The sequence below is a fragment of the Trachemys scripta genome, chromosome 16 (genome assembly GCF_013100865.1).
Source record: "Trachemys scripta elegans isolate TJP31775 chromosome 16, CAS_Tse_1.0, whole genome shotgun sequence".
Taxonomy (NCBI): Eukaryota; Metazoa; Chordata; order Testudines; family Emydidae; genus Trachemys; species Trachemys scripta.
Genome location: NC_048313.1, coordinates 25,674,946 through 25,701,008, shown reverse-complemented (window position 1 = coordinate 25,701,008; position 26,063 = coordinate 25,674,946). Strand labels below are relative to the sequence as shown.

General features: G+C 56.8%; 1 protein-coding gene across 2 annotated transcripts; it reads right to left on the bottom strand.

The window, feature by feature from the left end:
- Positions 1 to 6,542: 6,542 nt before the first annotated feature.
- Positions 6,543 to 24,162, bottom strand: RAB3D (RAB3D, member RAS oncogene family). 2 transcript variants are annotated; one of them, XM_034792946.1, is made up of 6 exons: positions 23,936 to 24,162; positions 16,964 to 17,187; positions 15,377 to 15,604; positions 11,258 to 11,376; positions 9,391 to 9,515; positions 6,543 to 8,329 (listed from the first exon to the last, which is right to left on the bottom strand). In XM_034792946.1, the coding sequence occupies exons 3-6, from the start codon at positions 15,602 to 15,604 to the stop codon at positions 8,142 to 8,144; spliced, it is 660 nt and encodes a 219-aa protein (XP_034648837.1). In that variant the 5' UTR covers positions 16,964 to 17,187; positions 23,936 to 24,162; the 3' UTR covers positions 6,543 to 8,141. The 2 variants fall into 2 exon arrangements, with proteins under 2 accessions (XP_034648837.1, XP_034648836.1); XM_034792945.1 differs by lacking the exon at positions 16,964 to 17,187 and having other exon boundaries at positions 23,936 to 24,159.
- Positions 24,163 to 26,063: the final 1,901 nt, after the last annotated feature.

The following is a 26,063-nucleotide window of genomic DNA, read 5'->3' as shown; positions in this document are numbered from 1 at the left end:
TTTAGGACACATGGGGTTTCTCATTCCCTGAATTCAAGCCAGTTCAAATTACATCAGACCCTTTCCCCCCAGGCCAGCTGTGGGTCTCCCTGGTCTCCAGGCGTCCGTACCCATCTCCCAACCCCCAGACATCACGCTGCTACTTCCTCCTAGAGACCCATCCTGCAGCTAACCTTCCCCTGCCCCAGCTGGAAGCCTTTTATACTCCCTGGCTGGCAGTCACATGACTCAAATCTCCTGGCCCTGCCCATTTCCAGCTGGGTCTGATGACGCTCCCCCTGTTCTTAAAGGGGCCACCTCTCAGAACTAGCCTGGGTGGTAGCAAGCCCCCCACAGCCCTAAAAGAGGGCATACCACCTGGTTAAAGTAGGGTGACCAGATGTCCCGATTTTATAGGGACAGTCCCGATTTTGGGGTCTTTTTCTTATATAGGCTCCTATTACCCCTCACCCCCCCAGCCCGATTTTTCACACTTGCTGTCTGGTCGCCCTACCTGGTTAAAGGCAGGCGCTGATCCTCTCCCTCCAGCTGTTTTGCTGTTGTGGCGGGTGGGGGGAATTGATCCAGACAGGTCCCCGGGAGAGGCACGTTCTCCAAAGTGAAGCGTTGCAATGGCCCGAGCCCCACCCGCCTCCGCCAGTCCAGCCAGGTGCAATCTCCACCCAGGGCTGCGGACCCCAACGCTCTAGCTCCGGAAACCTCGGCAAGGGCCCAGCGCCCCCAGGCGCTGCAGGGAGCGTCGCCGATTTCCGCCAGCTGGGGGCGCTAGGCCCATCTCTTGCTCTCCCTAGAACGCCCATAGGAGAGAGCGTTTTGATGCAAGCAGCGCTAAGACCCTTTGCTTTGGGGGCCGCTGGGAGTTTTTTAAGAACTCAGCTCTCTAGGCCGTGCTCCGAGCTGGAAGTTTAACACCCCCTGGGAATGACAGCAAGGGAAGGGCCTGGGGGCCCGCGCCCGAAAGAGGCCTGCGCAGCGGTGTGGGTCGCTGCGGGCTAAGTGGTGGGCTGGCTGTTGGTCATGGTATAAAGGGGGGGATTGACTAATAACATGGCAGGGTAATCCCAGCACAAGACTGTTCATCCCGCTGTGGGCTACTGGTTAGTCCTTGGTGCAGCTCGGCCACTTAACTTGGGGTGACGTCACCCTACGCAAGTCATTGTTCCTCTCTGTGCCTGCTTCCCCTTCCACTCTCAGGCGGGGTCTGGGCAGCGCCTGGCACAAGGGGGGCCCTGATCTCGGGCGGGGTCTGGGCAGCACCTGGCACAAGGAGGGCCCTGATCTCGGGCGGGGTCTGGGCAGCGCCTGGCACAAGGGGGGCCCTGATCTTGGTCAGGGTCTGGACAGCGCCTGGCACAAGGGGGGCCCTGATCTCAGGCAAGGTCTGGGCAGTGCCTGGCATGAGGTGGCCCGCTCTTGGTCAGGGCCTTTAGATGCGGTGGTAATATAAATAATGACCCTCGTCCAGATTTACTTTCCTGCCCCAGGCTTTCAATGCGGACCGTGCTTCTGTCACCAGCTGTGCAATTAGAGCACCACATCTGGGCTGTGGCCCCACAGCTGCATTTGACAAGTTGATTGACAGCAGGAGCCAGGCCCCTCAAGGGCCTCCTGCTTGGGATATTGACAAGACGCCAAGCACCAGAAATAAAAGCTCCCTGCCGAGTGCAGCGTCCTCGCGGGCCAGATCCCCACTTGGTGTAAAGCAGCGTCGCTCCACGAGGCCCGTCTCCGCGACTGGCGGATCTGGCCCACGCTTCGGCCGACTCCTGTCTGCTTCGCCCGTCGCCCAGCTGGCACCGGCGTAGCTGCGCCAGGGAGCTCCAAGAGCCGCCGTCGCGTTCGCAGAGCGGCGCTGGCGGGGGGATTTGTCTGGAGGTTTCGCGGCGGCGCCACGGACAGGTGGCTGTCAGGCACAAAACGGTGCCAATTATGCACAGCGCCGGCTTGTAAATATTTCATGCCCCTCCCTCTTCGCGGCTCATCGTTGCAAACCGGGGGGGGAGGGGAGGGGAGCACAGCTCCCAAGAACGCAACGCTGTTGAATTCGTATTGCTGCCACGGCCAGTTTCATTCCGCAGGAAATGATACTGATGGGCACTGGGGCCAACGGGTTCCCCCCCCCACTAGGAAAGCGGCCAAGTCGATTCACCGTAAACAATTACCTGACCCCCAGCTTTGCTGAGTGACGGCACCATCTGCACCAAGCCGGGGATGTTAGGGGCAGGCTGGGACGTGGGGAAGTTTATTCTGCCGAGATGGCAGGGCCTGTCTTGTAGGAGGCTGGACAATGCACAGACCCTGACCGAGATCAGGGCCCCCATCGTGCCAGGTGCTGCCCAGACCCCGACCGGGATCAGGGCCCCCTTGTGCCAGGCGCTGCATAGTTATCTAGTAGAGGACAGTTCCTGCCACAAAGCGTTTACAATCGAGCTGGTTGAAATGTTTGGGCTGAAATGTTTTTTCAAGAAAAAATGCAGATTCGGTGACACCGAAATCTGTCTCTCGAACATGCTGCTTCTCGCTGGTTGGTTGTGTCGGAAAAATAAGTCAGGAAATGTCGCAAGGTTCCAACTTTTTCTTGCGCTATTTCCTTCCATTTGATTTTCTTTAAATATAAAAACGAAAACCCCACTTGTAACCTAAGCAAAACGTTCTGTTCAAGCCGAAGCAATCCCCGCCGCAACTTTTCCATTTGCTGAGAACTTCGAAAAGGTTCGGTAATTTTGAAGGGGTTGATTTTTCAGACTTGTCAGCAAACCAAAAAAACGCCATTATCAGCCCAGCTCTCGTTCCCAGCCGAAATAGACAAGACAAAAGGAAGGGTTATAAGCCTTGGTTTGCAGTGGGGGAAACTGAGGCACAGAGTGGCAGGCATTGAATGCAGGTCTCAGGCCAGGGCTTTTACCACGAGCTCACCCTTCCTGCCGGGATTCATTTCCTTGCTCAAGGAAAGGTTTGGCTTTTTTCACCCACATCCTTTGCTTCCCCCAGCCATTTGCCATTAGCAAGAAGCACAAAAAGCCGCCAGCCACTGGAAAGGTGCCCATCTTTAATTAGCCTTCCCCTAATGACAGATCACCTCGCTCGTTTAACCCCACCCCTGTCCCTTAGCAATAAACGCAAAGAACTCATTAGCCAGGCACATGGCAGACAGCAGCCATTTCCCCAGGCGCCATTAACATCACCACAAAACTGCAGGCGCTTTGGTAGATTTTCCTCTGATTGCCCCCAGACCCTCCCCGGAAGAAGAAGATTTGGAAGCAGTTGGTTGGGTGAAACTGACAAGCGAGCGGAAAGAGGGAATGAAAAGGCATTAGGGTCTGTATTTCCCCTCCCTACATTCTCCTGCTTTTGAAGGGGGGGGGAAGACAGCTGGGAAAATGAACACGGGCGCTATTTGTGTGGAAGGCATCTGGGGCAGACGCCACCATCCTGAATTATTAAGGACACACCTTCTCAATTCAACCACATTTTATCCAGCTGCAGAGAATATCTTTCCATATCATTTGCACAACATCGCACCAGGCCTGTGGCCGCAAATTGGGCCAGACCCTCTGTACAAACCCGCTGAAGACCCAGGTGGTTGTTTTATGTAATTCTAAGATGTTTTGGGGGGGACTTTTGCCAGATTTTTAACAACAGAAAAAGGCCATTTCTAGAAAAGGCCGTGATTATATGGAGCTAGGAACAGCTATTAACTCATGATCATTCCGTGCTAGCCGGCGAAAGCCCCCACCGGTAGATTCTGCAATACATGCATGTTAGCTAGGCTGGGTTCGCTTTTCATCGGGAAGGGTCGTTAAACGTCGATTTCACCAGACACCCACAAAGGGGGCAAAACTATTTCCGTTGATCATTGAAATCGACAGGCGGGCAAAGTATGCTTGAGAATTTATTAGCGTTTGATTGAAGGGTGACATTTTGACGCGGGATGTTGACAGCTCGTGCGTTGATGGCTCTCAAGCGGTCCATGTCGAATCCCAAAGTTGAGTGGCATTGTCCGATCCCCTCCCCGTGTCTGATCCCCCCACCCCCATATTTACCCACAACGGTGAAAATTTAAATGCATAAAAAAAAATGCTTTAAAGCCCATCATTTTGTACAATGGTGAACATGTAAATTGGTTCCAAAAAATCAAAAATATGCTTAAAATAAACATCGCTCGTATCCATCGAAATGACAGAAAAATCAAAATTGAATTCTGCCAAAGCTAAACTTGGGGTTCCTTCAGGTCCCGCAGAGGGGCTGCCTGGCGCTCGAAAGCTTGACTCCTTCCCCAACAGAGCTTGGGCCAATAAAAGCCATTACCTCCCCCCTTGTCTCTCATATCCTGAGATGGAGACACCTTCACCACCACCTAACTCTATCCTCTAGCCACCCGAGGGGGCCCAAGACCCACCTGCCTACAAATCAGTCAGTCAGTTCCGTTGTGATTTTCAAAGGCATTCTTATTCTTTATTAGGCATATTATGGTAGCGCTCAGAAGCCCGGTCATGGCCCAGTGTGCCAGGCCCTGTACAAACACAGAACAAAAAGACCAGCCCCGCCCCAGTCATACCTAAATCCCACTTTGGTCGGGTTTAAATTTCATTAGGTCTATTTTTGGGGGTGGATCTCCCCCTTTCAATGTTCACATGCTACATCAGTTATACCCCCCACCCCCGTTACAGAGATCTGACCGAAGGGATTTGAAAGACCAATGCCAGCGTATCTATCTTTGGCTCAAGACAGGGGTAACTGGATGAAATTTCACAGCCTCTGATGCACAGCAGGTCAGAGGAGATGAGTGAATTATCCCTTCTGGCCTTGAACTCTGTGCATCTCTCTCTTAAATAATTCTGGGAAGGGGGTGGGGGGCATAGATGTGGCTAAGAAGAAAAGAGCATGAGGTTAAACAAGGCATTTACCGCTGGGCTACAGTTTAGCTGGGAGCGTGGCTATCTACACGTGACCGATCAATAGTTTGGCTTTTGCTAAAGGCACTTTTGTTTTTGTAAAGTAAGACACTGGCCTCTCCTCCGTTTTTAAAGATTGCACATCCCCTGGGAATCTGAGCAACGCGATGCCCCCCCCCCCACACACACACGTCCAAAACACTCTGCACGGCTGGGGCACGAAGCGTGGAAGCATCGCATTGTGACCTGAGAGACGGCGCAGTAGGGTGACCAGATGTCCCGATTATATAGGGACAATCCCGATATTTGGGGCTTTGTCTTATATAGGCGTCTATTACCCCCCACCCCCATCCCGATTTTTCACCCTTGCTGTCTGGTCACCCCAGCGCACCGGTCCCTGCAACCGAGCCCTGAGCGCTTGCCTCACGGAAAGCCACGAGATCAGACTCCGGGAGAGCCCGGGTGTCGCACCGAAGCTTGCTCCAGCGAGAAGCTAATCGATAGCCGCGGAGGGGCGGAAATGATCTGTGCCGCGTGGGACGGGAATGGACTGTGGTACCTTTTCCAGCCAAGACTCGCCGTGTTTCAGCACGGCTGGGACATCAAGGAGTGTTTCATGTCGCCCTAGAATGCGCTTGACTCCTTTTTAAAGGAGCTGAGTCCCGCTACAGTATGGGGCAGCTGACACACAGAGTCCAGATTCCAGAGGCTGATTCTCAGTTAAGGCTGAATAAAGTGGGTGGAGACAGCCTCACCTGAGAATCCTGCCTCCCCCACCCCCACCGTGAAGGGGCAGGGCTTACCCCAGCCAATGGGAAGCTGGTATAAGGGCACTGAACCTAGTGTATGGGGGTGTGTGTGACTGGAACACATTGCATTATGGGTACTCCATGCTTCAGCGGGGGCCCTTGGGAAACAGAGTATGAATTAGAGCAGCTCAGTGGCTGCTCTAACTGACACCAGGGACTAGGCACGACCCCAGCAGTAGGGGAGCAACCAAGTCTCATGCCCTGGTCCAGGTCCAAGCATAGCCATCCCCTGACGGGGAATCCAGTGATTTTCCTCCCTCGGGGGTTATCCGAGGCCCGTCTGCCAACTAAAGCTTTCTGGAAGGTGCCCCATTGGGTGCCTGCATGGCACCTCCCCAAAATAACAACACTGGAGTCTTTGGGACCGATGGGGAGATTTAATGCAGGCTGGGGGCAGAGGGCATCACAAAGGGAGTCAGATGTCCTCGAATCCCTGGGAACTGCAAGGGGATCTGGGCCCCAGGCCCTGTGAAGCTTGGCTCTAGGGCAGCCCTGCCTCAACCTCCCCACAGCACACCAGCCCCTCACAGTGTAGGACGCCAAATCACCTAATGATGGATCCCGAGGCCTCAAGCCTGGGGCGAGCTCTCGCGTCGTCTGCATGATTAGAGTCTCAGTCACTGTCAAGCCGGGCTCCGGCCTGGAACCAACACCCCAAAAAGGGGGAAAAGTCTCTCTACCCGTTGGCTCTTCCTGCCCCACTGGTCCAATTCCCCAGTGCCCTGCACCACTAGTGCAACCCCCCTGCAACCCCTCCCCCCATGCACCACTAGTGCAAATCAGAGGAGATTGATTTTAACCCCTCACATCCTCGTGTAAATAAATCACCGTACAAGGCTCAGTGCAACGGGAAAATCAGGCCCAGGATTTTTTGGTTTTACAAGACTCCCAGCCCTGCAGGGGTTGGTTCAAACTGATCCGATACATTGAAGGTATTCTACATTTTCCCCAGTCCCTGGTCTGGTCTCTCCCCTGGCCCTTTTCTACAGTAAGGCCCAGATCCCCAGCTGGCGTCACGCCATTGGCGTCAGAGGGGCCAGACGCCCATTTCCACCAGCTGAGGGTCGGCGTGTAAGCGGAGTCTCTCTGGATTTACCCCTCTCCCCCCACACAAACGACTAGTGATTTTTGGTGCCTCCAGGGTTGGGGTGCACAACCGGAGGCTGTTTAAAGGGACCCAACAGTCAGGAAGTGCCAGGCACTTTTAAGGTGGCTCCCTCTAGGCAAGTCCCCAAACCGAGGACCCCAAAAGCAAGAGATGCTTTGAGGAAAGAAAAAAAAAAAAAAACAGAGGCCCAACTCTCGGGTGCCTTGTGTTGTTATTTTCACTGCAACCCTGCCATGGGAGCATTCGACACTAGTGCAAACAAATGCACCAGGGTGGGGGAGCGCACTAGGGGCCCCTGGCCATTTACAGGGTGCGTGACTTTATGGGAAGCAGTCAGTTGGGGTTGAGTTGCTTTGGAAAATAAATGCTGCTGTGGTGCCTCATGGGAGTTGTAGTGCAGTGGCCTCAAGCTTCCGTTCTCCCCTATGAACCGGGTTCCTTAGTTGGACTACGTCTCCCATGATGCACCATGGCCAGGGACCCCCATGATGCAACCCCTCTTCTCCCAGCAGGGAGAGTGGTGCATCGTGGGAGATGTAGTCTGACCAAGAAGCCCACTCTACAAAAGAGAACAGGAGCACAAGGCACCCGGACTACCACACCCAGGAGGCATTTCAGAATAAGTCGCTCCGGCTTTTGGTCAAAGATGTTCAGGACACGAATTTTCACTGGGAAAAAACCTGAAATGTTCAGAGGAAAATTGAGATGAAAATGGATCTCCCCCCTCCCCCAACACCTGTTTTCCAGCATGCGGATTAACGTCCCTCACACCAACCTGCAGCAAGCCCAGCGCAGGAAACCTCCTCACATCTCCCGCCGGGCACCCCTCTCTGTCCTCTTACAAACGCAGAGCGGTTGTCACAGATCTACGCGGGGGTTCGATGCCCCAGCCTTTCGCAAAGCTGCACCTAGGGCTTGGCTAATAACCGACGCGCTCCCAAGAGACGGCGCATACGCTGAGGCATCAGACCCCCGTTGGATCCGTAGCACCCACGTCAGCGCCATCAAAGTCAACGGAAGTCAGGCCAATTTGCGTCAGCTGTGGGGGGCCTGGGCCTGCCCCACCACCTCTGAGGTCCGGTGAATGGGCTCACGTTTCTCATCCCTCAGCTGGCCATGGTTGCCGGGATGGAAGAACCCTGGATCGGGGATAAGGAAAGGGAGGGCGGATCCGTTGCATTGCTGTCATAGGCAAATACAAAAACACTGGGTCAGCAGCCCAAGAGATCTGCCTCTCCCCATAATCTCCCATCCTATTTATCTATGACATCAATGTGACCGCTGGGGGGGGGGGGCGGAGAGGAGCCATAGGTGGGCGGAGTCTGTTATCTAGCAAGAGCAGCTGCTGGACTGCGGGGGCGGAGTCTCGGTCAGGGCCCCGTTCTTGCTGTTGCTGACGAGGGTGGAGTTGGTGTCCAGGCTCTCGTTCATCTTCTCGCAGATAATGTCCACCAGGCGCTCAAAGACCTGCTTGACGTTGATGTTGTCCTTGGCGCTGGCTTCGAAGAATTCAAACCCTGGGCGGAGGGGAGGGGAAGAAGGGGGAGAAAGGAGGGAATGAGAAAGAACAGAAGGAGGAGGAAAAATCGTGTGTTGGTGACTGAAAGTACACACAATGCACAGTCAACCTGTGGAACTCCTTGCCAGAGGATGTTGTGAAGGCCAAGACTATAACAGGGTTCAAAAAAGAACTAGATAAGTTCATGGAGGATAGATCCATCAATGATCACTTGATTACCTGTTCTGTTCATTCCCTCTGGGGCACCTGGCATCAGAAGACAGGGTGGGCTAGATGGACCCTTAGTCTGACCCAATATGGCCATTCTTATGGTGGCTCCAGCAGGAGGATTTGAACCCTTAGCCTTCAGCATGAAAACCCCAGTCCCTTAACACCTGAGCTAACGGAGCAATAACCTGATCACCCTCTATAACTACCTACAGTTCTCTGGCTTGTGTGATGCAAGAGGTCAGACTAGCTGATCACAATGGTCCCTTCTCCCCTTGGAATCTAAGACTATATGGGCCAGCAGTAGTAGAGCTTTTATCTGTTGACATTGGCCACTAGGGGGCGAGGTGACACCAAAAACAAGAGTTTTAAGGGCGGAGAGATGATTGTGAGAGGCCCCTTCTGTTCACGGAGAAGTTTGTGATTGCAAATAAACCGTTAGCCAAGCGCCTGAGGCCTCAAGCCTTATTTAGGTACCTACCAACTGCTAATTTTAATGGGAATTTGTTCTGCCAAATTGTTGCAGTTGGAGGGGAAGAAAACCCAAACCAAAAACAAACAAAAAACCCCCAACAAAACAAAAAGAAATATTTTTTTTTAAATCAACACGTTTTAGTTTTTCGTCTCAACATTTCTTTCAATTGTGTTCTTTAAAATTAAACAAAAGTGGTTAAAAATGCTCAAAACTTCTGCCTCAAGTCAAAACGAAATAGTTTTCAACTTGCTGAACGTTTTGAAAAACGTTGACCCTCCCCCCCCACGAAAGTTCAGTCCTGGGGTTTTTGGAATTGCCGACAAACGGAAAAATCCGTTCCAGGTTCTCCAGCCGCTGCGGGGCTGGAGGGCACCTACCTAGCTCATCAGCCAGCCGCTTGCCGTCCTCCGTGGCCACCACTCGGTCGTCCTCGAGGTCACACTTGTTCCCCACCAGGATCACCTGGGCGTTATCCCACGAGTAGGTCTTGATCTGGGTCGCCCTACGGAGCGGGGGTGGGAATTGAACTCGGGTCTTGCTTACAAGCCGTGCCCATGCAGCTGTCAATCACCTTCACCCCACCCCACTCTGACTCCTCCCCCCCTTATAAAAGAGCACGGTTACAAATCCAATGTGTCTTTTATCGCCGGGCTCCCTGCTCCACCCCGTCTTAAAGGGGCATGAGCCCCACACCAGCCAGGAATTTGCACTATATATAGGTTCTTCCATGGGAGGGATTGAACGCATTCCCCCCTCCTCCCTACCCTCCCAACTCACATTGTTTACTATCCTTTTGAGGTCAGGACTCCTGGGTTCTATCCCCAGCTCTGGGAGGGCTTTGGGGGTCTAGTGGTTCGAGCTGTGGGGCTGGGAGTGAGGACTCCGAGGTTCTATCTATGCCCAGGCTTAGGAGGGGAGAGGGGCCTAGTGGGTAGAGCGGAGGGGGTGGAAAAAATGACTACTTTGGGTGTGTCTGCTACCTTGTGCCTTCACTACCTTGTGCCTCAGTTTCCCCTTCTGCGAAAGAGGGATAATAATAAATACCGACCCCTGTTTGTAAAGCACTCGGCGATCTTTGGAGGTGCTCAGCGGCGTTAAACTCAGTCCCAGGTAGGGTGACCAGATGTCCCGATTTTATAGGGACAGTCCCAATTTTGGGGGCTTTTTCTTATATAGGCACCTATTACCCCCCACCTCTGTCCCGATTTTTCACGCTTGCTATCTGGTCACCCTAGTCCCAGGAAGAAATGGCATCCAGTGGGCTTTGTGTGAGTGAGAGCAGCCATCCGAGGGCTCCCCTCCCAGAACAGAATCTCGGAGTCCTGACTCCCAATCCTCTACTCTAACCACTAGACCCCACCCTCCTTCCAGAGCCAGGGAGAGGACCCAGGAGGCCTGGTTTCCACTATATCCCTGGGCTAAACCCCTTCCCTGTTCAGCCTGGCAGCTCAGGGCCTCCGAGCTCACTCCTCCACCCTAAACCCGGTGACTCACTGTCAATCTGCCTCATGGGTGGCCCCAGCAGATTTGAGCCTCGCCCTGCGGGGGGCTGCAGCTGGGCGCGGGGGTGATGACAAACAGCCCCCAGAGAGGGGTGAAGCCAGGAATAGGGAGCAGTGAAAAGGGGGGGGGCAGAGCCCCATCTCCGAGGTCCTCCCCGATTCCGCCCCGGTTTTCCCCATAGTTCAGTGCAGTGACCTGCCTCTTCCATCCCCGCCACTGCCCCGCCCCCCATAAATGAGTCTTTACGGATGGGCCCCCTCCCCACCACGCCGTGTCTTTAAGGAACATGAGCGCTGCAACCTTATCAGGAGTTTCCAACGGCGGCAGGGCCTTCCCCGGGGCGGGAGAGATTGAGGGGGCCATATCCCCTCCCCCACTCACACACGGTTTGCTTTCTGCAGACGCATCAGTTACACGCAGCGCAGCTGCCCTCTCTCAGGCAGACGGGCTCAGGCTCTCGGCAGACTCAGGCAGGGTCGCCACGTCAGGCAACTCCACCCTCTTTTGAGCTATGAGCTCAGGCTCTCGGCAGACTCAGGCAGACGTCCGTTTTGCTCGGCTCAAGCTTTTCTTCACCACCAGCTGCAGTCAGAGAGCTAATTTCCCCCCCATGGAGATCTTGACCTCAATCCCCAGGGAGCCAGGAGCCCTAATCAGGGGCCCCCTAGTGCCTGTATCTTCACTCACCCTGGACACGACTGGCTCTCCTGGTACAACGCAAGGGAACGTGGGGTCTCTTACCAGTCCTGCACGGCGTTGAAGGAATCCTGGTTGGCGATGTCGTACATCAGCAGAAAGCCCATGGCTCCTCGGTAATAAGCCGTCGTGATCGTCCTGTATCTCTCCTGCCCTGCGGTGTCCTTTAAAAAATCCCGTCCCCCCAACACACACAAATAAGAACCGCTTCTTTGCAAGAACTCCAGCTGCGCAGGGGCGGATTTCAACCCAGAGGTAGCGCTGCGGGAGGCTTGGGGGTAAATGCTCCCCCTCACTTCCTGCCAGAGACTCCCTCCCCCCGTGCCTCAGTTTCCCCATCTGTAAAACAAGAGATAACCCCAAGCTCCCTGGGGCAGGGCCCCTCTCTCCCCAGGCGTCCACAGGGCTGCTTCAGTTCGGGGCCGTGACTCAAGTGAAGCGGTGCATTGTGGGAGGGTGAGAAATGTCAGCTGGTCCCTATCTGCTTGGCCTTGTACGGCTCTTATCTACTCTCCGGAGCGCGCAGAGACCAGCGATGGGCCTGTTACTGTGGAGACCAGGGAGCGCACAGAGGGCCGTGACAGAAGGATCTTTTCATTAAAAGGCCTGGAAGCGTCAGGCTGGTACCAGGAACTGGGGCTAGTTGTTTCCATGACAGCTCAGATGCACGTAAGACGAACTGTTTGCATGTAATTAAAAAAAAAAATTGATTAATAAGGGGGCAGAATGGAAATTTTAACGGGCTGCTGTTAAAAATAAAACCCTGGCGAGCCGGACGATCCCATTTCTGCCGTATGGAGAGCTGGGGGCTTGTCTGCATGGGGTGGTCAAGGAGGGGACGCGTGGAGGGGTGCGGGATAGGGAAGAGACAGGGTGGGATTCTAGTCAGCCCGCTGCAGAAGGCAGGATGGGTAGGAAAGGGAGCAGATCGAGGCCCGATCTCTCTGCAGAGTGCTTTGCCGGTGAAGCTACAGTCATACACACAGGGCTTCTCGTGGGGACCCGGCTTATCCCAGTAAAGCCGCGCGCTCCACCAGGATCGCTCATTCCACCCCACCCGACCAAAATCAACGAGCCTGGCAAAAGCAACGTCGCGTCTCCATTAGGGTTTCTGCTGGGTCGGCCAGACGTCACCCGTCCACAGGGCACGGACGAGCAGAGCTCTGCCGGCGGACGTCCGGAATAGAGAGCTGGCCTTAGAGCTGATGGGACGTCGCAGGTTTTAGCCTGTGGAACTCACTGCTAGGTGATGGGATCAACGCTAGGCCTTAAACTAATCTCAGTTAAATTAGTTGAATTTGGAGGATCAGCGCCCTGGGGCAGGGACCGTCCTTTTGTTCTGTGTTCGTGCAGCGCCCAGCGCAACGGGATTATGGGCCACAGGACTGGGGCTCCTAGGTGCTACCGTAATACATCTAATAAATAATGTATAGTGCTTGGCCCTATGGGGTCTTGGCCACAGCTGGACTCTTAGGCACTACCATAATACACCTAATAATGTACAGCACCCAGCGCAGTGGAGTCCTGGGCCATCACTGGGGCTGCTAGGTGCTATCATAATACACCTATTTATTGACCTCTCTCTTTTTTGGAGGGTCAGGCAGAGTCTGCAGAGAGGCAGAGACACTTCCACTGATCCTTTTGGGAGGTGGCAGGAAGGCATCTGTCCATCCTCATTTCAATGAACCCCTCTCCATTCAGCTGTGTCCCCTTAAAGCAAAGCACAGGCTTAAATTCTTATTTATGAGGCGGAATGTGGTAGTGCCTCAGCGTCGCGGCCCAGGAACCCATGCGCCAGGTGCTGTACATCTGCAGAACAAACAGAGGGACCCTGCCCCAAAGAGCTTCAGATCTAATTAAGCAGGGGAGTGACTCCAACAAAGCCAAGCCAAAGGGTTAACCACGTGCTACCGTAATGTCGCTCCTACACGTGTTCCTGATCTAAATCGCCCATCCCTCCTAGTGGTCAGGTCAGGGCCCAGAGAGGGCTTCCATTCGCTAACGCTGCTCCTCTGGGTCTCTCCCGCCCACCACAGTGGGGCAAGAGGTTGCAGTGGAAAAAAATACACTGGGCCAAATTCCCTGCTGGCTGGAGTCTGCGGAGTTACGGCCTGCAAAGATTCAAGCCACAGCATGTGCAGAGACCGCTCAGCCTTATAGAAATCCCCAGAGCAGGGCTCCGGCTTTGCCAGGCAGCCTTTCTCCAAAAGTGGCATCTTGTGGCAGTGAGTTCCACAGGTGAACTGCATTGACAGAGGGTAAATGAGGAGGCAGACATAGTTCAGGGGTGGCATTAGGAGGCCGGTGAAGTTCCCATCATGGAAAAATCAGTGGCAAGGAGTTCCACAGTCCAAAACAGAATAAAAAAAGGGGGACAGATTGGGTGTCTCGGTCCCCAGGCTGGCGGGGGAGACCCCAGAGGATTTGGGGGCAGGGGGGAACTAATCTTTTTTTGAGTGGAGAGTTTGCATGATGGTGCCCAGTGGCATTTACCGGCATCAAGGTAACGCCAGCTGCTGCCCGAGCCAAAGCGCATGCAGGCTGGTGCCATTACCATGGTGACTGCCAGAGGCCTTCAGGAGACTCTGACCCCCCTCCCTCCCCGCGAAAGCCAGTGACAGCTGCAGCTGCTGCGTGGGGAGGGGAGGGATGTTTACCCTCAGCACCGGGGGATCCGGCTGCACTTAGGGACTTCGCCACAGCTGCCGGCCATGGAGATAACAGGCAAAGAACGTGCTGATCCGATCCGGCCAGCTGGGACCGTGGGACAGGGGGGCCTCAGCAGGACGTGGGCCCGATCCCCACTCGGCCATAGAGCCAGTGGCGTCAACGGGCCAGATCCCCGGCCGGTGTGAAGTGACCTAATGCCACTGACTCCACTAGAGCGAGGCTGAGTCACGCCACCTGGGGGCCAGGGCCACGTTGCATTCGAGAAATAGAGTCTTAAAAAGGATCACTCTCCACAGAATGGGTCACGGGGCCTTTCCCCTCTAGGGGGCGCCAGTTCTGGGCTGGGCCCAGGGCAGGGGACTGGCTGGTTCAGGGGGGCTGGGAATGGGGCACGGGGCCTTTCCCCTCTAGGGGGTGTTGGCTCTGATCCAGCCCCAGGGGAATGGGGGAACTGGCTGGCTCAGGGGGGTGGGAAATGGGGCACAGGGCCTTTTCCCCTCCAGGGGGTGCCGGCTCTGATCTAACCCTAGGGCAGGGAACTGGCTGGCTCAAGGGGGTGGGGAATGGGGCACAGGGCCTTTTCCCTCCAGGGGGCACCAGTTCCGATCCAGCCCCAGGACAGGGGACTGGCTGGCTCAGGGTGGGGCCTCTTCCCTATATGGCCGCAGCACCGCACAGAATGGCTTCCTCCAACAGAATGAAGTTTTAAAAAGGAAGTGTTGCAGCACTCCAGTGATTACGGTAACAGCCCCCTCCCGGTGGGTAGGAAGCGTGCCTATTTCACGCCCATTTGCTACACACAAGTGCTGGGAGCCGCCAAGTTCTGATCCACTCCCTGCGGGGGAGCTGGCCCAACACCCCACCACGCAGGGCAGAGCCTCTCCCACTGCCAGGCCTCCAAACCGCCACCTCCTGGGCAGTGGGGGCTCAGGGCTGGGGGCTGGCTGCAGGGGGGCTGTACAGAACAGGGTGCTGGGGGAAGGAGTGCGCCCCACATGGGGCCAGAAGTCCCAGGAATCTGGTACTGAAGGGTCGGCACCTGGTGAGGACTGAAAGGAAAAGGGCCGTCAACCCTCATGCTTCAGGGCACAGGCCGATCCCCAGCTCGGGGTCAGGAGGAATTCACCTACGGTATAGTATTGCCCTGCTAGGGGCAGAGGGATGGGTTGGACGCCTCTCTCTCTCTCTCTCTCTCCAGTGTCTGGGGCTGACGCCAGAACATACAGGGTGCTGGATCTCTTCTGGCCTGAGGCTCCTGATCGATAAGCGCGGGGCCGCCTGGGCCATAACTTATCCTCATCAGCTACTATCAATATTACAGTAACATTGGGCATCCCAGCCGTGGCCCAGGACCCGATTGCGCTAGATGCTGTACAAAACACAGCACAAAGATACAGTCCCGCCCCCCAAGAGATAAACTGTCCCGCTGGGCTCCCCCAGGCCTCCATCCCTCCCCCGCCAGGGTCCCACTTCCCTCCCCTCCTAGGCGCTCACCCAGATCTGCAGTTTGACCCTCTTCTCGTTCCTATAGACTGTCTTGACCTTGAAGTCGATGCCCACGGTGCTGACGAAGGCCGAGGTGAAGGAGTCGTCGGCGTAGCGGAACAGGAAGGACGTCTTCCCCACGCTGCTGTTCCCGATGATCAGCAGTTTGAACATGTAGTCGAAGTTCTGGTCGGCGGCATCTTTCTGGGCCTGCCGGGTGTCGTTGGCGGAGGCCATCTGGGGGGCAGAGAGGGGGCGTCAGCATCAGCGAGGCAGAGGGGTTCTACTCCCAGGTCCGGGTGGGGAGCGGGGGTCTAGTGGTTGGGGCAGGCTGGGAGCCAGGACTCCTGGGTTCTCTCCTGGCTCTGGGAGGGGAGTGGGGGCTAGTGGTTAGAGTGGGGAGGGGGCTAGGAGCCAGGACTCCTGGATCTCATTCCCAGCTTTGCCAAGGACTTTACTCTGTGTCTTTGAACAAGCCATTCTGCCTTGCTTTCCAGCAAAGAAAAACCCCACAAGCATTCCTCTCCCAGGCCGGCTGGACATGCAGCGTTTGTGAGGTTTCCAAAAGCGAGGATGTGACCCCGATTATGGGTGTTTGAGGGGATCCCAGTTCCTTCTCCTTTGGAGATCCCTTTCTGGGAGCAGCCAATCCTCGGCGATCGGCAGAGATCCCAGCCCAGAAGGGTCTGGGGGTGTTACCACCAGTAACACACAGATCATCACCGGATCTTTGGAGGAGTAGATTGTCAAACCCTTGGGGCGGGGCCAGTCTCTCTGTTCTGGGTTTGTACAGCGCCGAGGGCAACGGGGTCCTGGCCTCTGACGGAGGCGCTACCATAATACACCTAATAAATAACGACTCCCAGGTTCTAGTCCCAGCTCAGACCTGCTGAGTGACCTTGGGCAAGTCACTTCCGTCCTCCGTGCCTCAGTTTCCCCTCACACCCTTTGTCTCATATGTCGAGTGCTCTCACGATGCAAATAAGAGCCCCAGCCATGGCCCAGGACCCCCACTGTGCCAGGTGCTGTACGTTATTTATTAGGTGTTTTGCAGTAGCACCCAAGAACCCCAGCCATGGTCCAGGACCCCATTGTGCCAGGCGCTGTACATTGTTTATTAGGTGTATTACGGTAGCACCCAAGAGCCCCAGTATCTCAGGTCCTGCACAAAGACATAAGAGGCTAATTAGCTCGCTATGGGGTTGTATTCCTGGAACAACCGGCACAATAGGACCCTGACCTTGCTTGGCGGCTTCTAAGCCCTACTGTAGAATGCAGCTCTCCCAAGCTAGCACCCTAACCACTGAGCCATCCTGCCTCCCCTTGCAGCGACCTTGTCCGAGCTCTGGCCTAGCCCAGGCCAGAGAATTTCACCCAGCTGCTCGGGGACTTGCTCGGGTGCCCATTTCCTCTGGCAGAGATAATGCTTCTGTACCGGGCGGGATTGGGCTGGGCTGTGTCACACCTGACCGGGGCCGGGTGTGCGTAGGAGGCTAAGCTCAAACACGGCTGTTTGCTAACTGGGAAGTGGCAGGAACTGGGGCTTTTGTTTCTCACCCCTACTTCAAACCAAAACCAAAACCAGAACCTGTTTACCTAGAGGGAGAAGGGAAGAAATCCACTCCCGGAGGCAGAGGGGGGGCGGGCTCTGAGAGAAGAACGGGGGGCGTGGGGTGAAGGTACTGGGCTGCAGGAGATCTGGGTTCGAATCCTGCTTCTGCCACTGGGTGAGACCAGAGGTGAGTTGCTGGTATTTTTCAAAGCTGGCCAAGGCAGGGACTGAGTGGGGCCAGTTGAATATTATCCACCCAAGCTGTTTTCTGAGGGGAAATGGAGTTTTTCGACTAAATGAAATCTGTCCAGAAAAGCCTCTGCTTCCTGCAGAAAAACTGGATTTTTCCACCGCAAACCAGGAGGCCCGAAGCCCAAGAGACGTCTGTTGACAAACGCCATCGCGGTGCCTCAGGGGAGCTGTAGGGCAGATGCCTCCTGCCCCAGTTCTACCCCGGGGCCCAGGTCATCACTTGGACGACATCCCCCATGATGCACCAGGACCGGGCACTCCCATGATGCACCACCTCTGCTTGCTAAGAGGGTTACCGGGCTGCTTCATGGGAGTTGTAATCCTCTGACGACCAGGCAATGGAGTTAAGTTCACGGCTCCCACAGCAGACGCGTGTTCAGCCCCCAGCATGCGCTGGGGGGCCCGATCCCAGCTGGGGGGCCCCCACGGCCCCCACGCTCAGTTAGGGTCTTTCAGTGCTACCGCAATGCCCGTCCCTGCTTAGGATTCTCATTCGGCCGCAGCGCTCTGGCAGTGGCCTCACCCGACGCACAGAGGGAAGCGAAATGCCCCAGGCCTGCCGGAGCTTGCAGACGGGGTTAAAAGCTGCCAGGCGGGAGCCAGCCGGACCGGCTTTGTAACGGCTCTTGCCAGGGTTGAGTGAGTCACGCTCCCCGCCCCCGCAGGCTAGAACAGCTGCCTCTTCGCCAGGGCCTCCAACCCAACCAGCCCGACCAGTTCGGATCCCTGCCAGGCAAGCCAAGTAACCGCTCCCGTTCCCCAGATTGTGCTCTCAGCCGCTGGGCTCTGCCCTCCGAGAGCTGCCGCATGGTGCCATGGAGAGGACACCAGGCTGAGGCCCAGGGCAGCTGGGCTCTATTCCCAGCTCTGCCAAGGACCTGGGGCAAGGCACGTCCCCTTTTCGTGCCTCAGTTTCTCCTCTTGTCCTTTCCTTGTTTAGACAGCGAACTCTTTGGGACAAGGACTGTCTGGCTACGTGTCTGTGCAGCGCCTGGCACCAGCGGTGCTGATTTTGCTCACGGTCTATATAGTGCCCAGGACAATGATTTGCCCTTGAAGTTGGGATCCGACTCTCTTCATTTCATTTGAAAAAAATCCAGTGTATCCTCCCTAAACCAGGGCCACCCAGGAGGCAAGTGGGGCAATTTACCCCAGGCCCCATGCCCCACAGGGGCCCCCATGAGAATATAGTATTCTACAGTATTGCAAGTGGTTTGAGCATTGGCCTGCTAAACCCAGGGTTGTGAGTTCAATCCTTGAGGGGGCCATTTAGGGAACTGGGGTAAAAATCTGTCTGGGGATTGGTCCTGCTTTGAGCAGGGGCTTGGACTAGATGACCTCCTGAGGTCCCTTCCAACCCTGAGATTCTATGATCTCAACTTTTTTTTATGGAAGGGGCCCCCGAAATTGCTTTGCCCCAGACCCCCTGAATCCTCTGGGCGGCCCTGCCCTAAACCTCCAGCCCTCACTCTCCCAGGGCAGAGCGAACGGGCTGAGAATTCACAAGGAAATTGATTAACTAATTTAGGAGCTAGACTTAATCTAAAAGTGGGTCCTCCGTGATCTTAACCCCTGGATAACGCAGAGCCCTCGAACTTCCCACCCAGGCTATCCCTGAAGCAATTAGGTTGCAATTAAGCAACGTTGTTAATCGTGGCATGTAATAACGCTCATCATAACAGGCTCAGCAGGGCCGTTATGATGTCAGAGGTAGCTTAACCAATCCCCGCCCTTCTTCCACCGCTAATTTGCATGCCACCGTGTCACGGGTTGGAGGGAGATTGGCGGCAAGAGTTCTCATTGGTAGATTGCTTGCCCAATCACTGCCGTTTAAAGACCCTGGCTTCATGCTAGTGGGGCATCATGGGACGGTTGTCTCCATCCTGCTGTGCGTGGAGGCAATGCTGCCGGGGAAACTGAGGCAGGGGGTGCCCTGAAATCATAGAGCCACCGGGACTCACCACCGAGCTCTTTCCATCTGGAGCGATGAAATATCCCACAGTAGCGCTCTCCTCGGGGTTGCGTCGGGGGTGGGAGCTGGCATGGAAGGGTGGAGGGAGGAGGGATGCAGGAGGGAGTGGAGGGGTATCGGGTGGATGGGCAGGGCAGATGGGCACTGGCATGGAGCAGCCCACGGAGGGGTATGCGCTGGATGGGCACTGGCACGCAGCAGTGCAAGGGAGGGACGGCATTGCTCAGGGGCTGGCAGGCAGCAGTGACTGGCGGGGTGGCATTGCCGGGAGCTGGCACCGCACGCAGCCATCCGACGCCAAGGCATGGGCACGGCCAGGGCAGACGCAAGCCAGGAATCTTGTGCCGACGACCCGAGCAAACCGGCCTCGGTGCAGGGCCCTGACTCACAGCCTGGGCTCTCTGCCCTGCCGGGTGGAGACTCTGGGGCAAGAACTAACAGGGAGGGGATCGGGGGGGGGGGGGGGCCCCCCCCCCGAGGGGCGGCCCAGTCCCCCCCTCCCCACCTCCCCGCCCAGTCTCACATCAGGCCATGCAGCCTCTAGGCCAGACCCCCAGCTGGTGTAGACCAGCGTTGCGCCACTGGAGTCAGCACAGCAGGGCCCCGTTACACCAGCCGGGATCTGGCCCTTTATAAATGTTGATTTTGCAAAGCGAAGGGCTTGTTTGTTTGCAGCGCTAATAGGGGCCGCTCCCTGCAATTTACAGCCAGAGGGAGCCCAGGCAGAGCGAAGACAAACTGCTGGGGCCAGCCGCCCCACTGGCATAACCTGGCATCAGCCGGTGACTCCAGGGGAAGGGGCCGATTCCCCTTTAAGGCCCTGCCTGGCTGATCCTTGCCTGAAGTACCACCGGTTAGCGTGATCGAGTCACCCGGCGGAGCTGGCCGGCCTCGGTCCAACGCACCGTTGTGCACGGCGCAGATTCTCTGCAGGCCGCCCCACGATCCTGCTTCCCGCTCCCCTCGCACTATTAGGTGTATTACGGTAACAGTGAGACACACCCTGCCCCCAGGCAGAGATCGAGGGCCCTATCGGCATGGACTCAGAGAAGCAGCCCCTGGGAGGGGGCAGGATCCCTGTACAAACAGCCTCAACACACCACCCCAGAGGTGGCTGCATCTCCGTACCAGATGAGGGACCCCTCTGCCACCACAGAAGGGGTGGAGGGCAATGGCAGATGTTTATACAGAGATCCTTCACCCGGCGATGAGATGCAGCCACTTCTGGGGTGAGGCACGGGGGCTGCTTCACCCAGAGTCCCTGCGCAAAGGGGTGATTCTAGCAGGGGCTTTTCCCTCCCCCTCTGCACAGCCTAGAAGAGCCAGAACATGACTGAGAATAGGAGAGAGCAGCTTGAAGGGGTTAAAGTGGCAGGGCCCGGGATGCTGGAGGCAACAGAACATGGCAGGGCAGCTCTGGGGTGGGCACAGCGGCTGGGAAATGAAGCCCAAGCCAGACAAGCTGAAAACCCAAAAACCCAACCAACCAAAACCCAGCCGCGGAGGCACAACGCAGACAGGAAGGGGCTGGGGGCGATCACAGCTCAAATTAGCCACCTGCCGCCAGGGGCAGGGTTGTCATGACAGCTGGTAGTAAGAGGGCGTGACTGGAAGGTACCATGTAGGGCTGAAGAGCTTAGCCATGCCTTGCTGATGATAGACAAGGATCTCACCTGGTGCTGAAATGCAGCTGCCTCTGGGGTGGGGTGTGGCAGCTGTTTATATAGCGATCCCTCACCTAGAGCCACCATGCAGCCGCCTTGGGGTAGGGCACAGTGGCTGTTTATACAGGGATGCCTCACCCTGCACTGAGATGCAGCTGCCTCTGGGGTGGGGCGCGGCAGCTGTTTAGACAGGGATCCTACACCCAGGACTGAGTGACTGGGTCTGGGGCGTGGTGTGGGGCACAGCGACTGTTTATCCAGGGTTCCCTCACCTGGAGCTGAGATGCAGCCGCCTCTGGGGTGGAGCACGGCGGCTGTTTCACAACGCACAGCAACACCGCACGAGAAGCGAGGATACCGTATCCAATCGAAGCGCTGTGTGTGGGGGGGTGGGGCATTTTAAGGGGGCACCAGCAGCTGGTGGGGCCCCCCCACTCTGGGAAGGAGGCACTTGCTAGGCACCAGACATTTGTGGATCAGCCCAGACCAATACACCAACCAATGCCCATGATTATCCCACATCAGCTCAGCTCCCCTCTGTGGAAACACGCCAGAGACTAGAACTAGACTAAACCTACAAGAGCCTCCCAGCTCCGGGGAGCCCTGGGGGGGGTTCAGCCTCCGACACAGACCCTCTTTAGCATCCGTTCTGCTGTTGCCACCAAGGAAACACTCGGCCCGTTTCCTAGCCAGACACGCAGCACCAGCAAGAGAAGGCCTCAGACGTACACTCCTTGCAGCATCTGGGTGACCAGACAGCAAGTGTGAAAAATCGGGACAGGGGGTGGGGGGTAATAGGAGCCTATATAAGAAAAAGACCCAAAAATCGAGGCATCTGGTCACCCTAGCTCAGGATCTCAGCTCCCTGCGTCGCTACCCACGATGCTACCCCGAGCGTAGGCATGATTTGTACCCAGGAAGCAGCAGCCACCTGCCCCTGTGACCTCTCCGCTGCCCCAGTGTCTCTCTCGGGCTGCTGGGTCCTTCCCCAGGATCTCGGCTTTCACCGATAGGAACAAGCCCCTGGCCAGCTGTGCGGAATCCCTCGCAGGGGCGAGTCTGGCAGGAGCGCGCACGGGGTGCGAAGGGCGCCACTGGCTCGGATGCCCCCGCGATGGCTGGCTGACGGCCGCCATCGGTAACGTCCCTCCTGTGAGGATGGGGGCTGGGAGGTGCACGGAGGCAGGACGGCCCAGTAGTTAGTGCACTAGCCTGTCTTGGGAAAGCCGAGGTCACTTCCCTGCTCTGTCACAGACGGCCGGGGTGACCTTGGGCAAGTCACCGCTCTGTGCCTCAGTTTCCCCATCTGGAACATGAGGACAGTAGCGCTGCCCTGCCTCACAGAGCGGGCTGGGAAGATACATACAGTAAAGATTGGGAGGCGCCCAGATACCGCAGTGATGGGGGCCAGGTAATCACCTTGACTAGCTAGACCTGTGCAAGCCACGGTTCACATTGGTGCCACACGGGGATGGAGTTTGGGAGGGGCCACCCCTTAATTTCCCCGCCCCCAATCAAAGAACTGAGCCCATGGGCCACGCTGCTCCCCCACCCCACCCTGAACCGATCATGGCCCCAGAGACCCAGCGGGCAACAGGATCAAACCCGGAACCACAGCGCCATCCACTGTGGGTGGCCGCTCATGTGGGCGGGACTTAGTTTGTGGGCAGGGCATGGAAAGGCCCCTCCCTCCAGATTGACACTGGTGGAAGTGGGCATCTGGCTGCAGGTGCAGATACCACCCAGCTGTGAGGGCGGCCGTGATCTGTGCCCCGTCACCATGAGGGGCAGACAGCTACCCCGCCGGGAGAAATCCCCGGCAAGGGAAGGCCTCAATTCTGCGAGAGATTGGAGCCGCCCTGCCAGGCCAAGGCCCTGGCCATTATCAACATCCTGTCCCCGCCCCTTTCCTTCTCCAAATGGCTCCTGTTTCGTGACCGGGAATCCTCGCCCCCGCGAGTGAACGGTGCACGTGGACCATGTGTTCCCTGGGGCTCTACGCTCCCTTTGCCAGGATTCTGGGCCCTGCCCCTGGTGTCAGTGAGCGTGCTGCTCCGCCCCTGGGAAGTGGAGAACAGCGTAGGGCATGCTGGCCATGCCCCCATCGGCCCCCTACACCAGAAGCAGGGTCGGTGCAGGGTCCTTAGGGGTCAGAGACACCCCTCCTGCAATGGGGGGGGGGGAAGGGGGAAGCTTGAGGGGACCCTTAAAGGAATCCGAGTGTAGAACCAGACCCCATCGCTTTCCACTTGCCCCAGAGGCCGTGGGTGAACGAGAACCCAGCCAGGCCCACAGATCCAGGCTGGTCACCCAGAGATCCGGAAATGCCCTAGAGACACACAGCCACCCCTGAGGTGTACCCAGGAACTGGGGGTGCCCCTGGCTCGGGGAACCTCCTGAATCAAGTCTCAGCAGAGCAGCCATTCCCCGCTGGTTCCCCTGCTGCTGATCCCTGACTGGAAAGCAGGGGACTGCTTCCTGCCAGCCTCCGAGCTGGCACCCGGACTGCTTTATTGCTAGCTTCCTGCAGCCTTAGCAATCGAAACGGACTTGGCCAAGTCCCTGCGACTCAGCCAGGCATCTTCCGAATCAGATTTCGGTTCAGTGCCCCCCCGCTCCCCGCAGCACCCCCTCAGGGCCAGGAGTTTCCACAAGCGCTCAGCGGTGGGGGGAACGGCCCCAGGAACAGCTGAGTGACCCCAATTTACGCCCACGGAGGATCTAGCCGGTTATCATTTCTCTGACAGTAGCACCTGGAAGTCTCAACGGAGATCGGGGCCCCCTCATGCCAGAAGGAGAAGCTGCCCAGACCCCGACCGGGATGGGGGCCCCCCATGGTGCCGGGCGCTGCCCAGACCCCGACCGGGATGGGGGCCCCCCATCGTGCCGGGCGCTGCCCAGACCCCGACCGGGATCGGGGCCCCCCATCGTGCCGGGCGCTGCCCAGACCCCGACCGGGATCGGGGCCCCCCATCGTGCCGGGCGCTGCCCAGACCCCGACCGGGGCCCCCGTGGTGCCGAGCAGGGAGTTGCTGGTCCCTGACCCCGCCCGGCTAATCACCCCCCCGCCCCCGAACGCGCAGAGCCCCGGGGAATCCGCCCCCCCAACCCGGCTCCTGCCAAGTTACCTTCCAAGGTGCGCGCGGATCCCGCACTCGCGCCGCCGGGGGCTGGTTCCCCCTGGTCCGCTGCACCCGGATCTGCGGCGCTGGGGCCGGAGGAAGGTGTGTCTCTCCCAGACCTCAGCAATCGACTTCCCGCATCCGATCGGCCGCCCTGGGCTGATGTGGCTGCACCGGGGGAAGCCTGGCGCAGGCCCCCCCGCGATCCGGCGTGACGAGCGGGGCGGGGGCGGGTTTGCAAACAGGAGTCACCGGCCCCACCTGCGGGCGGTCCGGGGCGCCGGGCACGGCGCTGCAGGGGGGCGGAGCCGGTGCACGGGGCTGGATCGCGGGGGGCCCGATCCCCCGCTGGGGTCAATCAGCATTGCTCCATTGGAGTGAGGTCTATTTACTCCACCTGAGGATCTAGCCCATTGTTACAGGAGCCGCTCAACACCTGTCAGATCTGGAGGCTCCCTGCGTGCCCAACCACAGTGCGGGACAGTTTTCGCTCCGTTAGGTTTGTTTGTTTTAATCTCATTCCCACTTGGGACAGCTGGAAATTTCAAAACACCTGGATTTCCAGCCGAAGATCCTGAGTTCTGATCCGCTTTGGGGGAAAAAAGTCATTTTCCCTCTAAATACATTTTTAAAAAAAGTTTTGAACCAACTTTTTTCCCACCGGCTCTGATGGTGATTGTTATGTTCCTGGCGTACAGATAGAGAAGTTAGACAAAAGCATAAAATCCTCTCGCAGGGCTGGTGCAATATAACACGGCTTTATTTCTCAGCGTTCAGAATGACAACACACAAGAACCCCAAAAAAAGAGAGAGACAAAACAGGCTGCTCCCTGCAACCCCGCTTACCCCTTACTCTAAACCGGATCTCTGCAGACTGACAGCTACGACCAAAATTCCACGCCTCCCTACAGAGCCCCAGTCTGCCAGCAGGACCAGGAAGCCCCCCACCCCCAAATTGAAAGTGCATTTGAAACCTGTTTCAATGCACTGCAGTTATTAGCCTCAGCAAAAGGAGCTCTTGCGTCAACAACGTGCAATGAAGGGGGAAGAGAGGCTTGCTCTCGGAACAAGCAATGAGGAATTACAGACCCTTGCATCAGAACTGACCTTGCACAATGCAAAGGAGCGAGCGAGCACAAAGCTAGAACGCAGGGGCCTTATTGGCCATGTAGTTGGCAAGCTGCCCTCTCTCCCCTGGATCTCCCCAGCTCCCAATCCCTGCAAAACCCTGCCAATGACCCACCCTACTTCTAACTTCCTTCCAGCTATTCTAAAGGGCTGGCCAGCCTCCCGCCTATTCCTCAGTTCAACAGGATCCTGGGAGGAGAAATTCTCACCCCAGAGGCAGAACGCGCTAATGGATCCAGTCCGCGGGTCCCCAAATGCTCCATGAATTGCATGGCGTCTCTAAGTTCTGGAGGGCAGGGAACGGCTGCTCAGCGGAGGTGAGCGGGAGTTTTTCCACAAAAGTTTGTCCCCAATTCAAGTTCACCAAAACTTCTTGCAGGAAACAGATGCATTTTGGGGATTGACAAAGTTTGGAGGAAAACAACGCTTTGAAACGGGCAAAACACCCTGTTGGGGCATTTTCCCCCCAAGAATTCTGGTTTCCTGGTTGAGAACGACGGCTGGATTTGACAGGGTACAAAGAAATGAAAACGGTCAATGTCAAAGTGCTGTGAAACGATCCGCGTGAAACTGGCGGATGGGCCCCACGCAATTTTCCTTCCCAGCTTCCATGAAACTTTTGGAGTTTTAAACTTTTGGTCCTGATTTGGGACGGGAAAATTATCCGCTCTCGTGAAAGTGTTTGCAAGACAGGAAATCTCTTTCCAGCCCAGCTCCTCTGCTTCGACTGACTGGTAGGGACGTCTCCGGGACCAACACAGAATGATGGATAGGCCCCTTTCCAACGCCCCACACATTTCTGCGGCCTGTGCAGGAGCCCCCCCCACAGCTGGTGTGGAACTGGCTTGTGGGGTGGCCAAAGCACACTGAGCTACAGTTGTCAGCTCCTGGGGGTTATGGGAGTGGAGAGCAGAAGTTAGAGCAGCCCCAAGGCTGCTGTTGCTTAGAACACGGATCAGACAGGACCCAGCACACAGATAACAGCAAGGTGGCTCAACGCTACGGC